This window comes from Berghia stephanieae, chromosome 4, assembly GCF_034508935.2.
Source record: "Berghia stephanieae isolate SIO BIC M18660-M18661 chromosome 4, UCSD_Bste_1.3, whole genome shotgun sequence".
Taxonomy (NCBI): domain Eukaryota; kingdom Metazoa; phylum Mollusca; class Gastropoda; order Nudibranchia; family Aeolidiidae; genus Berghia; species Berghia stephanieae.
Genome location: NC_088363.1, coordinates 47499936 through 47514332, shown reverse-complemented (window position 1 = coordinate 47514332; position 14397 = coordinate 47499936). Strand labels below are relative to the sequence as shown.

The following is a 14397-nucleotide window of genomic DNA, read 5'->3' as shown; positions in this document are numbered from 1 at the left end:
CTCTGAATAACCGCAGCCCAAAACAAATGTATTAGACTTCAACAGTATTTCTTTAGACACTCATAAGAAATACGCTACAAGACAACTCTTGTCATTTCAGGAAGACCAAACACAAACTGGTTTAAATTGAAAATAATCATTACTCACTATTTTAAAATCGCGACTTTGTACAGGAGTATGTATAGCCATTGAGGTCTTACACATTGTCTGTTCACACTGAGTATAGCCCATCCATAGCCCTACTATAATGACTCTTTTAGTACGCCATGAGCCCATCTCATTAACCGGGCATCGCGGAAAATTGCCATTTGAAATCCCAAATTTTGCCAAGTTTTGCCACACAAAAAATGACATTTTTGTCACAATAACAGAAAATTTTGCCATAGAATTAGCCAAATTTTGAAAATTTAGTTAACTATTCATATTCAGATGCAGATAACTTTATTTATTCCCGGAGGCCGATTGAATATTACATTGATCTAAAGATGCAAACAAAAAGTCACTCAGGTGTAAATCAGAAAGAAAAATGATTAAAGACATCAACCTTATATTAAAACAAGAGACCGAAGCCTGCAAAGAGAACCATCACATTTTCATTACATTGACATCGCGGAAAATTGCCATTGAAAACCCAAATTTTTCCAAATTTTACCACCGGAGTTAAAAAATAGTGCAAAATAGAGAATTTTCATGAAAAAACTGTAAACTTTGCGGCAAATACCGGAATTTGCGGCCGCGACAGATTAACTTTAACCGTTCAGTCGTGAAGCTAAGAAGGGTACTGGACATCAAATACCCAAAAAAGATCTCAAATGAATCACTCTATAAGATCACAAAAGAAAGACCAATCTCCCTTGACATGTTACAACAACGATGGCAACTTTTCGGTCACATACTACGCAGGACAAAAACATACCAGCTAACCAAGCCATGTCGGGATACTTCCAAAAATACGGGAACCTTTTCAGAGGAAGACCGATCACAACACTCTCTGTGTTCCTAAACAAAAACCTCACAACACTTGGACAAAGCATTAGTCTCATAACGGCAGGGGACCTTGAAAATCTGAGAACCCTAGCAGAGGACCGGCAATATTGGAGACACCTCACACAGGAAATACTGGAAACAGCCAAGGCGACCCGATCTTTCGGTCGAGACGCGAAAGGCATCTAAGTCAAGTAAGTCAAGTTCAGTCGTGATTCTGGTCTGTTTCAAGTTGTTGGGCAAAAATGGACAAATTGCTTGCTTTTTTAGAAATATAAATTTATACCAAATCAGTTTCGGGACCTTTCAACTTTGCACCTTAAATGGAAACATATGCTCTGGAAAGCCAAGTAATTAGGGAGCAGGCACCGATGTAAGATAAAGATCTGAACAAGTGTGTATGAAAGGTGCCATACAAAGCAAGAAAGAAAAAAATATAAAGGAAAAAAAGCATCCCAAAATATCAGTCTACCTCGACTGGGACTCTCTCTCTCTCTCTCTCTCTCTCTCTCTCTCTCTCTCTCTCTCTCTCTCTCTAGCTTGTTCTTAAGTTTTCACGCTGGGTTGGAAGCTCTTTTTTAAAATATTATTCTGTCTCTCAGCTTTGCTTTCGGGGTTTTCCCATCACCTAATTGTAGTGGGAATAGCAATCGTGAATGTTGTCATTTCTACTTTTTCAATTGCACTTCCTGATCAAGATGGCAGCCGGGGAAGACCTTCTAGCTCTCATCGACAGGGAGATCCCTGAGGGACGAAAGAGTTTGCAAGAAAATTATATGAATTTGGAAAATGTTGCTAAATATTGTGAAGATAACTATCAAAGGGTAAAGATATGTTTGGCGTCTTATGCAATTTAAAACATGAACAGGAGGAAGGAAACATTGCATGCAGCGACTCCTCATTTCACTTTCTTCTCCATTTCATTCATCCTCAATCAAATCTCTTACTCTTCCCAACTTACTCTTACTACTCATCATAGTCATAGTCACTCTTTGATTCTCATGTTGAAGACGTATGAACAATTAAACCTACTTCCTTCTCACGAATGAACTTTTCTGATACATTAATTTTAATAAATGTTTTTGTCATGATGTCCACCAGTTCTTTGATTGAATTTGTTTTGATTTTGATTTGAAATTGAAACCTTGGAGTATTGAGTCAAAATTGAGATGATGATGGATGATTCATGATTGAATGAGGATATCCATCAGTTTTTTAATTTGAATTTGTTTTGATTTGAAACTGAAACTTTTAGGATAGAATAGCTAATAGAGCTTAATCACACTTGACTTTACCCCTGGATCTTCATACATCTCTTCACTGATTAACTCTTATTGTATTGGCCGCTGTTTTTTTTTATAGATACTTCTTCTATGACTCCCCACACCCATCTCCTTAAAAAAAAAAAAAGACAAATTTTTCACAATAAGTTGGACATGATGGTTTCAATGTTTCAAAATTTTGTAATTATAAATATTTGACATGTCTCCATAATCCGCTTATCCGAACACCTCTGTTCCCAGCATTTTTTCTGGATTATAGACATATATCCGGATAGTGGAATCATTACCTAAAGTGGCATAATGTACCACATTTTACGTAGTTTTGATTTCGGATTGTAGCAATCTCAGCCTATCATTGCACAAACAATAGGACTGCTGTTTTCATAAGGTAAATGAGTGATATATTAGAGTATGAGAATCGTTTTTATTTTTATGTATTTTTTTTTTCCGGACAACATGGCTGACACCTGTTGACATTGAGCTTCGGCTCAGTGGATAGTCTTATGTTTCCATTTATTCACTGTGTGGAATCTTTAATTTTTACCTGATGTGGACTAATCTTAATATTGGAACTTTTAACTTAAGATCTATTAAAAGTAACATTCGAAAGGAACAACTGTGTCAAGATTTAGAAAGTTATAAAATCGATGTGTTGTGTTTACAAGAGACGAAGATCCAAGATGGTGTCGACCAAACAATAAATGGTCACAGACTGCTGTGCTTTGCTTCCAGTTCACCTCACTATGGTGGTGGATTTCTCATAAATAAAAACTGCAGGGATTTGACTAGTGACGAATGGAATGTTTCGGACAGAATATGTGTTCTTGAGCTTAAGTGTAAGATCAATGTAAGGAACCAGAATAACAATAACAAAGACGATCACGGTAAGAAGACGTTCACTATCTCAATCGTAAATGTTTACGCACCAAGTCAATGCGCAAAACAATACCCAGAGGAAACTGATAAATTTTACAAAGACCTAGACGATACACTGAACAAAATAGGAAACAAATCAATATTAATAATTGCTGGAGATTTTAATGCCAAAGTAGGAAAACGTCTCGACAGTGACACACTATGTTTAGGATCATACTCAAAAGGAAAACGTAACGATAACGGAGAAAAATTAGTCCAGTTCTGTGAACAGAGAAAACTTTTCATAACAAACAGTGCTTTCAACCACCCATCAAGACACCAGACAACATGGGTAGGACAAAGGAAAGACCAAACCCAAGACAAAATGATAACAATACATAACCAAATAGACTATATCATATGTCGACACCGCCATAAACACTACTCAACCAACTCGCGATCATACGGTGGTACACTGCTAACATCCGATCACAAACTTGTAAAAACGAATTTCAACATAAATGTGTACAGACAACGAAGACAGAAAGGTAAAACGGCAGTCAAAATAAACACGGCAAAAATAGTAAATGAGCGAGAATGTCGCATTCATTACCAATATGAACTTAACTCAAGTCTATGGAAAATAAAGCAAAACAGCAATCCAAACAATGAATGGAAAGAGACGCAAGCGGCAATGAAATATGCGGGGGAAGAAAGTGCAGGCTCTATTAATACAACTAAGAACAAACCAAATCGAATGCCTAACATCGCTATTAACGATCTATCGCGGCAACAAAAAGAACTTAGGATCAGGATACAAAACACGAAAGACTCGGAAGAAATAATAAACCTGAAAACGGAACGAAACAAAATACTGCATTCAATTCGATCACTTACAATAAAACACAGAAACGAGGAATTAGACAAAAAAGTGGAAGACATAGAAAAGTCCAAAAATAACGCATCGTCTATGTTCAAAGCGACGAAATCTCTGAACCGAAAACCATTCGAGAACCCAAAACTACAGGATAAATTTGGCAAACAGACAACAAATCCCAACGATATCCTTGACATTGTAACTGACCACTTCCAGCAGAAATTTCACAAACAAGTCTCACAAATATCGCCCTTCTCAGGAAACCCGAGAGACCTAAACAACCGCATCACAACAATTGAAGTTAGAAATAGCATAAAGTGCCTAAACAATAACAGATCCCCAGGCGAAGATGAAATTCCCGCTGAATTGCTGAAATGCGGTACCCTCTCCCTGGATCTGAGCATTGCAAACATAATGAACAAAACATTCTCAACACACAAAGACTGGGACATAAACAGCGGTGTCCTAATTACAATACAAAAACCAGGAAAAACGAAAGGACCCGTAAACAACCTGCGCCCAATAACATTACTGAATACCATAAGAAAAACACTGTCAACTATTGTCCTCAACAGAATTAGACCGAAAATAGAAAAATATCTATCACATAGCCAAAGCGGGTTTCGCCAAGACCGAAGCACATCGGACGTTGTATGGACACATAAATGGTTGGCAGCAAAGGCACTCAAAGAAAACATATCCATAACAATAACCGGAATCGATATGTCCGCAGCCTTTGATACGATCGACAGAGGAAAACTTTTGGAGATATTAACAGACATAGTAGACGAAGACGAGCTCCGAATAATCTGATTTCTCCTCAGCAACACAAAGATACAACCAAGGATATACGGGCCACAAAATAGACGCAGTTCGAAAGTAACATCGGGACCCCCCAAGGAGATAGTCTGAGCCCGATTCTGTTCACAATATACTTAGAACACGCTCTGAAAGAAGTTCGAAAAGTCATTCCAAAACCAACGACTCATATTGAGAATGCAATCCCTAGAGAAATCGCCTATGCAGATGATGTCGACTTTATTGGATCAACACCAGCAAATATAGACATCATACAAAATACCCTCATGAAAGATAACCTCCAAGTCAATGCCAATAAAACCGAATTTACAACAATATCGAGGAACAAAGAGGAATGGAAAAGAGCAAAGAAAGTCGGCTCACTAATTGGAGACACCGAGGATGTACAAAGAAGAAAACAGCTATCAAACGCCGCACTCAGTAAACTCACCAATGTATGGATTAGAGGTGACAAAATAAAGAGAAAAACCAAACTGAAACTGTACCGTGCTCTTGTAAAACCGGTACTTCTGTATAACTGCGGCACTTGGGCGTTAACAAAATCCGAAGAAGAACATCTGGATGCCTTCCATCGCACACAGCTGAGAAGGGTACTGGACATCAAATACCCAAAAAAGATCTCAAATGAATCACTCTATAAGATCACAAAAGAAAGACCAATCTCCCTTGACATTTTACAACAACGATGGCAACTTTTCGGTCACATACTACGCAGGGACAAAAACATACCAGCTAACCAAGCCATGTCGGGATACTTCCAAAAACACGGGAACCTTTTCAGAGGAAGACCGATCACAACACTCCCTGTGATCCTAAACAAAAACCTCACAACACTTGGACAAAGCATTAGTCTCATAACGGCAGGGGACCCTGAAAATCTGAGAACCCTAGCAGAGGACCGGCAATATTGGAGACACCTCACACAGGAAATACTGGAAACAGCCAAGGCGACCCGATCTTTCGGTCGAGACGCGAAAGGCATCTAAGTAAGTCAGTATTTTTAATTATTATTTTGGGGGGGGGGGGGGGGGGGGGGGTTGGGGTGATTTTGTTCTTTAGATGGAGCAGATTTTTACAGAGGTTTACTACAAAGTATTTTTTAAAGCATGAAAGCATGTGTAATCTTTCACAAGGTTTTGTTGGTGATAAAAGATTATAGGGAGTTCTTTATCACTATATCATCTTCTTCAGTGTCTTCATTCGGTTGTGATGTGGATGCCACATTGCTGATGTTATGTTCAACAGTCATGTTTGCTTTGACTTTCATATAACTGTCGCCTATTTGTTGTGGTGATATCCTGACTCTTCTTCTCTTTATTAAAGATGCTGACACTGACATGTTGAAGTTATAAAGTGAAATTTCAAGAAATATAACTTGAATAGAGGTAGTGTTTATTCTTGATGAGCAACTAAGGCATGTGAAAAGATGAGAACTAATTTAGAATTTATAGTTACATTGAAAAATATGAGTGTCAAACATTACTCATTACCATAAATTAAAACAATAGCTTTGGTTATTCCCAATGACATCAATATCAAGTGACGGAGGTTGGAATGATGTCCATTGGATTGTGTAAACTGACCAGTCATACATGATTGACACCTGCTGATTGTTCCACACACACATTGTATTGCCACATTGATTTAGGAGGCGATGCTATTTGCCATTGACTGGACTGGATAGACAAATAAGTTACCTACCTAATCTTAATTGGATGTGACAAAGTGTTTTAAATTGAACTATACTTTAATTTTTATCGACTGCATTGAAATAGAGTAGGCAGACAGACATTGTCGGTCAGTGAGGTTCGGATTATAGAAAAACTAAAACAAGAATTTCTGGATTATGGGCTACAAATAGAGAAGAAAAAAATCTTTCCTCAGTTGACCTGTCAGAAAATGGAGACATATGTGGAGTTCCGTATTAGAGAAGCCTGACTGTATATTAGAAAATTCAGAAGCCAGAAAAAACAAAAGTATTATGCCAATATTATTATACTTTTCCGAAGTCATATTTATTATTTAAAAAGAATCTCCATTTTATTTTTTGTCTTTGCAATATCTTTTAATCCCAAAAGGCTAAAGTGGCTGAGAAAGGTGAAGCTCTGATGGAAACTAGAAACTACACAACTCACTCACTGGCCAGTGTTGCTTATCAAATTAACAATCTGGCAACAAACTTTCTCAAATTGTTGGATCTACAACAAAGTCAGCTCACTGACATGGAGTCCAGTGTCAATCATTTGAACCAGGTCAGTTTTCAATTTTTTTCTCTTTTATCATTAAATTTCATTATTTCCTGGGTTTCTTCATAAAATGAAACAATAAAAGACATTAATTAGCTTTTACTTTTATGCATGAGTTTTGATTTTGTATCGAATTGGAGGAACAACATATTGTATTTGCGGAGGAAATGATACAATTAAACCAAATTATAACTTTACATATTGCATTCATGAGATATAAAATGTGTGTGGTGGGGGTTTTATTTTAAAAGATGGTAACTGCTCCAGACAATTTTTCAATGGTATTAATTACATTATTTATCACTATTTAGAAGCCAGGGGAAATCATGATCTTTAAATAAATATCAAATTCCATTGTAGTTGTATTGACTTGATCAAGTAATAGAGTAAATTTCATAAGGGTCCAAGCAAAAGCCAACAGTTACAAGTCACTCTCAAGCTTCAATAAAAGTGACCCAATCAAACTTCTAATTAGAATTGGCCAGGTTGTGTGCGTGTTTACTTATCATATAGATTTACTCAGCTATCTATTTAGAATTATAGGATATTATTTAAACTCAATGCCAAATACCATCCAAATTCCCTTTTCTTGTTTTCGGAAATTCCTCTTTCGGCATTGAAATCCCTCAGAGTGGTGTTTCAAATTCCTGTGAGCCAAATTTTAAGTTGGTGTCTCTTCATGTATGCGTGATTGTGGTGAAGGATAGGAAGACGCCTACCATTTACTCCAGACCTGCTCAAAGTATTAAAGTATGCATCAGTAAGGGAGGATCTTTGGCCCATCCCACACCTCTGGAGACTAAGCTGTAGGGGCCCCTGACTGAGTTGAGGAAAGCAACTGGACATTCAAACATGATAAGGGGGAATGAAGAAGAAAAAGAACAAGGAATAGTGGAGCAATGCCATCAATGATGAAAATTTATTTTGTCATTGTGGTTAATGCTTTTTCATATTCTTGGGATTTGGCATTTTGGGGCATTATTATAGTTAAAATAATTCATTTTACCTATTTAGTACACGAATACACAGTTGGGGCTTAACATTTATTAATTTTCAAACCTAAATTAGCAAGACGTTTTGTTTTTGTTGATTCTTCGTCGTCTTCTTCTTCTTCTTCTTCTTCTTCTTCTTCTTCTTCTTCTTCTTAATCTGGGCTGGGTTCCTAACTCCCATAGGGAGGCACTTACTGTGTCTTCTACCTCCCCTAAATCTGTTTTCCAACATGCTTTCTGTCTTTATCTTGGGATGAGATTATTTGGTTTTGTCCTGGCTCTGGCTGAGAGGAAAACAGACAAATGTATGGTTAGAGTTTTGGGGATGATATTTTTTTGGCTATTACTTTTATTATTATTATTATTATTATTATTATTATTATTATTATTATTAATATTATTACTATCATTATTCTTATGTACATCATACACACGTAATTTCAAACATTTTTCATTTTAGATTGTCATGATCCACAAGGAGAAAGTGGCTCGACGTGAGATTGGTGTTTTGACAACCAGTCGCAATGTGCCACGCCCCATAGGAATGAAGAATGGAATTATCTACCCAGAGCAGACAGAGAGACCAATCAAATACACCCGCAAGCAGATTGACTGTTCCATCTTGGATGACATTGGGCATGGAGTTCGTGTAAGCCATTTTGTTGATTTTAAGTATTTTTCTATCATTGATAATTAGGCTCACAGAGCAAGTACTGACTCTTGTTTCTATACATAGTGAAGCTGAATGTTTAAGAAAAAATACTGGTCTACAACTGAATCTTATTCTGTCAGGCTCGGTTAGGCAAACATTTTCCAATTGATTATAGTATAGATTGCAGTCCAGTTTTGTGTTCCTGGCCTAAGTTCTATAATTGAACTACTTGACACCTTGTTTTCAGTTGGCTGTGATACATGATTAATTTCGGACCTTCAGGAGAAGAACACCAATTCCTTGTTTGTTTTCATGTTTTACATTTTTGACTGAAGTACTTGGGGGCGACTTCCCTTGTGCACTTTAGCTGGATCAAGTGGCTCTGTACTAAATGCATTTGCATTCATGGAACCCATTATTAATTAAGAATAAGAATATTTGTTATTTTTATTCATTTTAAATATATATATATATATATATATATATATATATATATATATATATATATATATATATATATATATATATATATATATATATATATATATATATATATGTTTATATTTTCTCTCTTTTAAGTCTCAAAGTCAACAAGCTACGACTCCACGCCCCGGTAGATCTCCCTCAGTGAGCAGCACACACAGCAACATGAGTAATAACACTGCAGGGAGCAACCACCAACAAGCACCCACTTCTAAACCCCCTACTCCCCCAGTTGTCTACAAAGCAACAGGCACCGGTCAAGGCAGTGGGACCATTGGTCGGGCAGGAGGGGGCCACTACAGAGCTTTGGGCCCTCCAGTAGCACCCCCTGTGGCCCCTCAGCAGATATCCACCCCTCCTCATTTTCAGCAACAGCCGGGTAATAATAACTCAAACAACTATCAAGCTTACCCTCCTGCTTCCAGCCGGTCCTCTGTCTCTTCCGCTGGTGGAGGAGGGTCTTATTCCCCCTCCAGCACCATGGTAATGGGTGCCATCCACTCACCCCCTGTCTTAGGAGGTGGGGGGATGCCTGGAGGACATCCGGTGGACGGGTACGGCTTTGGTCCTGTCCATCACCACCCCCAACCCCATCCACTAGCTTCTGCTGCGGGTCATCATAACCTAGCACCATCACGCCAACAGGCTCCGCCCCCACTAATGCCACACCCCCACCCCCACCCTCAACAACAGCAACATCAACATGATCCTGCCATGGGTAAACCAAGTTTTTTTATTCTCTTAACAATTTCTGGATTGAACATTTTTTGGCTCAAGACTTGTCAATTTGGCACAACAAATCCCATAAATATAATTTACTCAATTTTTGAAAGCATTAAAAAAAATTATTTTATTTTGTTATTTATTTAAATTTATCTATTTCCTTTTATTTTTACGAAAAAATTTTTTTACTGACGGGAATTATTTTCGATAACAAAAAAAAAAAAAAAGGAAAGAAAAATAAGTTAATGATGCCAAAAATGCGCAATACCAATAATCTGTTGTCTTTGAACAAAGAGCACATATAGGACAATTCTATACACATTAAAAAACTGTATGCACAAATAGTATTTGAACAAAATTATGCATCATAGAAAAGATTAATTTATTTAAAAAAAATAAAAAATGAACACAAACTAACAGTGCAGATTTTTCTTTGAATTGTGAATTATATAGTTAAGTGTTAACACATCATTACCATTATTTCCTAGAGTATAAACTGGTGTGAAAATTGAGGATTCAAAGGAATTCATTTACTATTAAAGGTAAAAGTTTATTGATTATACCCATCTATCATCATATTTTTTTTTTTTGGGTTGAATGACATCAAAATTTATTTTAACTGATATAAGGATCAACTTCGAAATTAAAAGAAAATTGACAGTGAATTGGGAAATATTTTCTTTTACTTGCTCTTTTTTGTTTGAAGACAACAGATTTGCTTTCTTGCTAATATTGAACAATCAAATCTTTCCTCAATCGCTCATTTTTATCATGCTCAAATGTTCTCAGGACCAGTTGATATTCATGAAAAAGATTTGTGCAAATAATTTATAGTGTCATATTATATATTCCTCTGTTAATAAACTTCATCTTAATAAAAAATAATAATGATATATTGCACTTGTATAACACATAACCATGACTAGATCATGCTTTATGCGCTTCACAGTTACAAGAATGACAATCAAAAATATCACTAACACACACATACACAGTTATTTCAGTTATTACTTTAAAAAAGTCTAAATAAATGTGAAAGATTGACAGAGGCTTAAGGATATGTTTTTGTAAAAAAAAGTAATGTTTAAGCTTTGATTTAATAGTACATCGACACTTCATGCTTTACGAATAGCCCTGGGAAGATCATTCCATATTTGAGTTCCAGTGTTGAAAATGACCTCCCTTAAAATAAATAATTTGATTTGTTGTTTACTTGAAGTTTAGTGTGGTCAGATGAAGACCGTAGAATTCTAGATGGAGAATAAACATTAATGAATTCATTAAGCTACTTAGGTGCTCAACCATTAAGGCATTTAAAGCAGATAAGGGAGATTTACAGATAACTTTGTAATTTATGTTTTAAGCAAGTATGATTGAATTGAAAACATTTTGCATTACAGTGATGATTATTTTTTGTTGTTATTTTATGAAGAAGGCATTATTATTTTCATTCTCCCAAGATTTGATATATAAGGCTTTTTATTTAGAAACAAACACAGCAACAAATTCTGAGAACTGTGAAATTTTTGCACAAGAGCAATTGATAAAGAGCAATCGAGGATTGTAATGACTCTCATGCAATACTAGTTTGATCTCTAGATAGGTCATAACTCTGTAACGTGTACTTCAGTAGTTGTTCGTGCTATCTTCGAAATTTTTCTTGCTGGAAAATATTGCAGGCATTAAGAAATTTGCAAGTCTGTAATGATTCAATTTACCTGAAATGATTCAATTTAGATGAACATTTATGACTATGTAACATTGAATGTTGCATGAGGGTTGTTTTTATTTTAAATTTATTTAATACCCTTGTAGTCTTTTCAACAAAAAAAGTTAGGATTTGTAAAACTTTTATTGATTTTTATATTTGATCAAATTTGAAACACGCTTATAAAATCAATGATGTACAAAAAAAAAAAAAAGACAAGTAAATAATATGAAAAGTCTGCTAAAAGTATGTATAAAGCATTATATTTATTAAATTAAAGTTAATTCATTTTCTCTTATACTACAGTAGAAATGCTTTGATTTATCCTTTGACTGTTTTTTAAAATTAACATTCATAAAGGTTTTAAACTTTAAATTGTCACAAAATCATTTTTTTCTTCCTTACTTTTTGGAGAGTTTTCTATATAGTTTTTGGTTTTGATTGGGTTTTATTTCTAACATACATTTTTACTCTTGTTTAATTTTCTTATTCACCATATCCCTGGCATGGCGGTTTTTTGCAAAATAAAATCCAAAATTTTGCAACCAAATTCCCAAATTTTGCAAGCAAAAAACAACAGCAAAATTTGCAAAAATTTTGCCAAAAACTTGCAATTGATCTTTGTAAAAACTGACAATAAGTTCACGAAAGATAATAGCATTGTGGATCTGCGTAATTGGTAGAGAGAGAGAAAACTAAAAAATGATCATTACAAAAATCTAATAAGATTTTTAAAAACCTCCCCAACAAAACTGTTGCAGGCATGCCTAGCCTCAATATCAAATTTCAGAGACATTCTATGGATAAAACCTCACATTCCAGGAACAATGCGTTCCCACTGGTGTCCATATCACATTGTCCCGCATTAAATTCTCACTGGTGTCCACCTCCCATAGTCCCGGGTTCACTCCCCAGTGGTGTCCACCTCCCATAGCCTCAGGTGTACTCCCCACTGGAGTCCATGTCCCATGGTTCCACGGTCACTCCCCAGTGGTGTCTGCCTCTCATAACCTTGGGTTCATTTCCCATTGGTGTTCACCACCCATAATCCAGGTTCACCTCCCGCTGGAGTCCAAATCCTGTGGTGTCATGACCACTCCCCGGTGATGTCCCCCACCCGTAGTCCCTAATTAACTCTCCACTGGTGTCCTTTTCCCAAAATTACAAGTTTATTTTTCTCAGGTGTCCATGTCTCACAGTCTTGGCTTTACTCTCCGCTGGTTTTAACACCCCATAGTCCCAGGCTTACTCCTCACTTGTGTATCTATACCATATTTATTCCCTATTAATTCCCACCTTACATAGTTCTGTCTCACTTCCTGCTGCAATCCACCTCACATTGTTCTGGGTGTTTATCTCAAAAAGTGGGTACATTTTCTCTTGTTCACTCTCCACTTGTGTCTACATCTTACAGTCCTGAGTTCACTCCTCACCAGTGTCACCAGTCCATAGTCCCAGGTTTACTCCCCACTGATGTTCACATCCAAAGTCCTGGGTTTACTCTCCACTGTTTATTATATATCCCATTGTCCAGGGTGCACCCAGGTTCACTTCCCACATGTGTCTACATTCCGTCTTGTCCTCGAGTTCATTTCCCACTACTGTCTACAACCCAAGGTCACAATGATTTCCCCCCCCCCCCCCCCCTCTAATATTGACCACCCACTATCCTGGGTTTTATCTCCATGGATGTCCATCTCAAGTCATCCCTGGTTCATTCCCCACTGGTGCTCACTAGAGTCCCTGGGTCAATCTGTACTTAACTTCAATTTGTTTTATTGAAATAACACGAGAATCTCACCTCTTAATCGACTGATCAGAAAATAAGCGATCCATTACAGTACAGCAGTTGGAAACAGCCAATGGTGATTATGGAGCTTTTTTCGGTTATGATGTTACAGTGAAAACATTGATGTGCAATTATTTCCCTTGTTACAGTGAAAAAAAATCACTTTCAAAAACAAACAAACAGGAAACTGCACAGTTGATGGAAGCTATTTCCACACACTTATAAAATCTAGAAAGTTTGCAGAAAAAATTGCAAAAAGATGCAGATTGCAATGCAAATCAGGGATTTTTAGAATTTTTTTGCGATGTCAAAAAAACGCCATGCCAGTTAGCCAAATCAAGTATATAGCTTGTTGAATCAAGACTTTACTCTAACACTCATGAATATAGCAATAAATATTATTTTTGACACTTTTTGCAACTCATGAAATACACAATATTTCTGTATAGTTATATTTTAGAGGACTAAATGGAATTTTGCATTAACTGAATGTACACTCAAGAGAGCATATATTTATTTCCCTCTCTCTTCCCCCATCTTTATTCCATTACACTTGCTACGAATCGTGTTTCTTCTCTTGTCTTTCATTCCCACTTCTTCTAGCGTATTCCCGCAACAACTCTATTCCATCCAACAAAGGGCAGAGTTGGATTGGTAAGACTAAAAAGTTGGAATGTGTTGTTATTATTGTTGTATTTTTGCAATGTTCTGTGTTTGAAAAAAAAAAATAAAGTTAAATTGTTTTTTTTGTTTTTTTTTTTGTGTGTGACATGGAATTAGATAGTTTTTGAAATGCTTTTGATGTTGTGAAGGATTATAAATGATTAAATCGCATGTTGTATGGAAAAGGGTTTTTTAATTATTTTGAAATATGGCATGGATTTTGCCATTGTCTATGACAATGCTTTTGAGCCTTTCAGTTTTTAAAAAATTGGATGAAGGATAGAAGTTATTAAACAGGAGAAGAGAATCTAACAAGATAAAAA

At 36.2% G+C, this 14397-nt stretch overlaps 1 protein-coding gene across 3 annotated transcripts in view; it reads left to right on the top strand.

Annotated features, from left to right (window-relative positions):
* The first annotated feature begins 1651 nt into the window (after nucleotides 1-1651).
* LOC144970716 (abl interactor 2-like) overlaps nucleotides 1652-14397 on the top strand; it is a 32974-nt gene continuing 20228 nt past the window's right edge. The window contains exons 1-5 of one of the 3 annotated variants that reach the window (XM_078910640.1): nucleotides 1669-1808; nucleotides 6897-7070; nucleotides 8517-8705; nucleotides 9288-9909; nucleotides 14015-14065. In XM_078910640.1, coding sequence (XP_078766766.1) covers nucleotides 1683-1808; nucleotides 6897-7070; nucleotides 8517-8705; nucleotides 9288-9909; nucleotides 14015-14065 — 1162 coding nt within the window. In that variant the 5' untranslated portion in view covers nucleotides 1669-1682. Of the gene's footprint in view, nucleotides 1809-6896; nucleotides 7071-8516; nucleotides 8706-9287; nucleotides 9910-14014; nucleotides 14066-14397 lie in introns of all 3 variants that reach the window. The other 2 variants (XM_078910642.1, XM_078910641.1) reach the window with 2 other exon arrangements.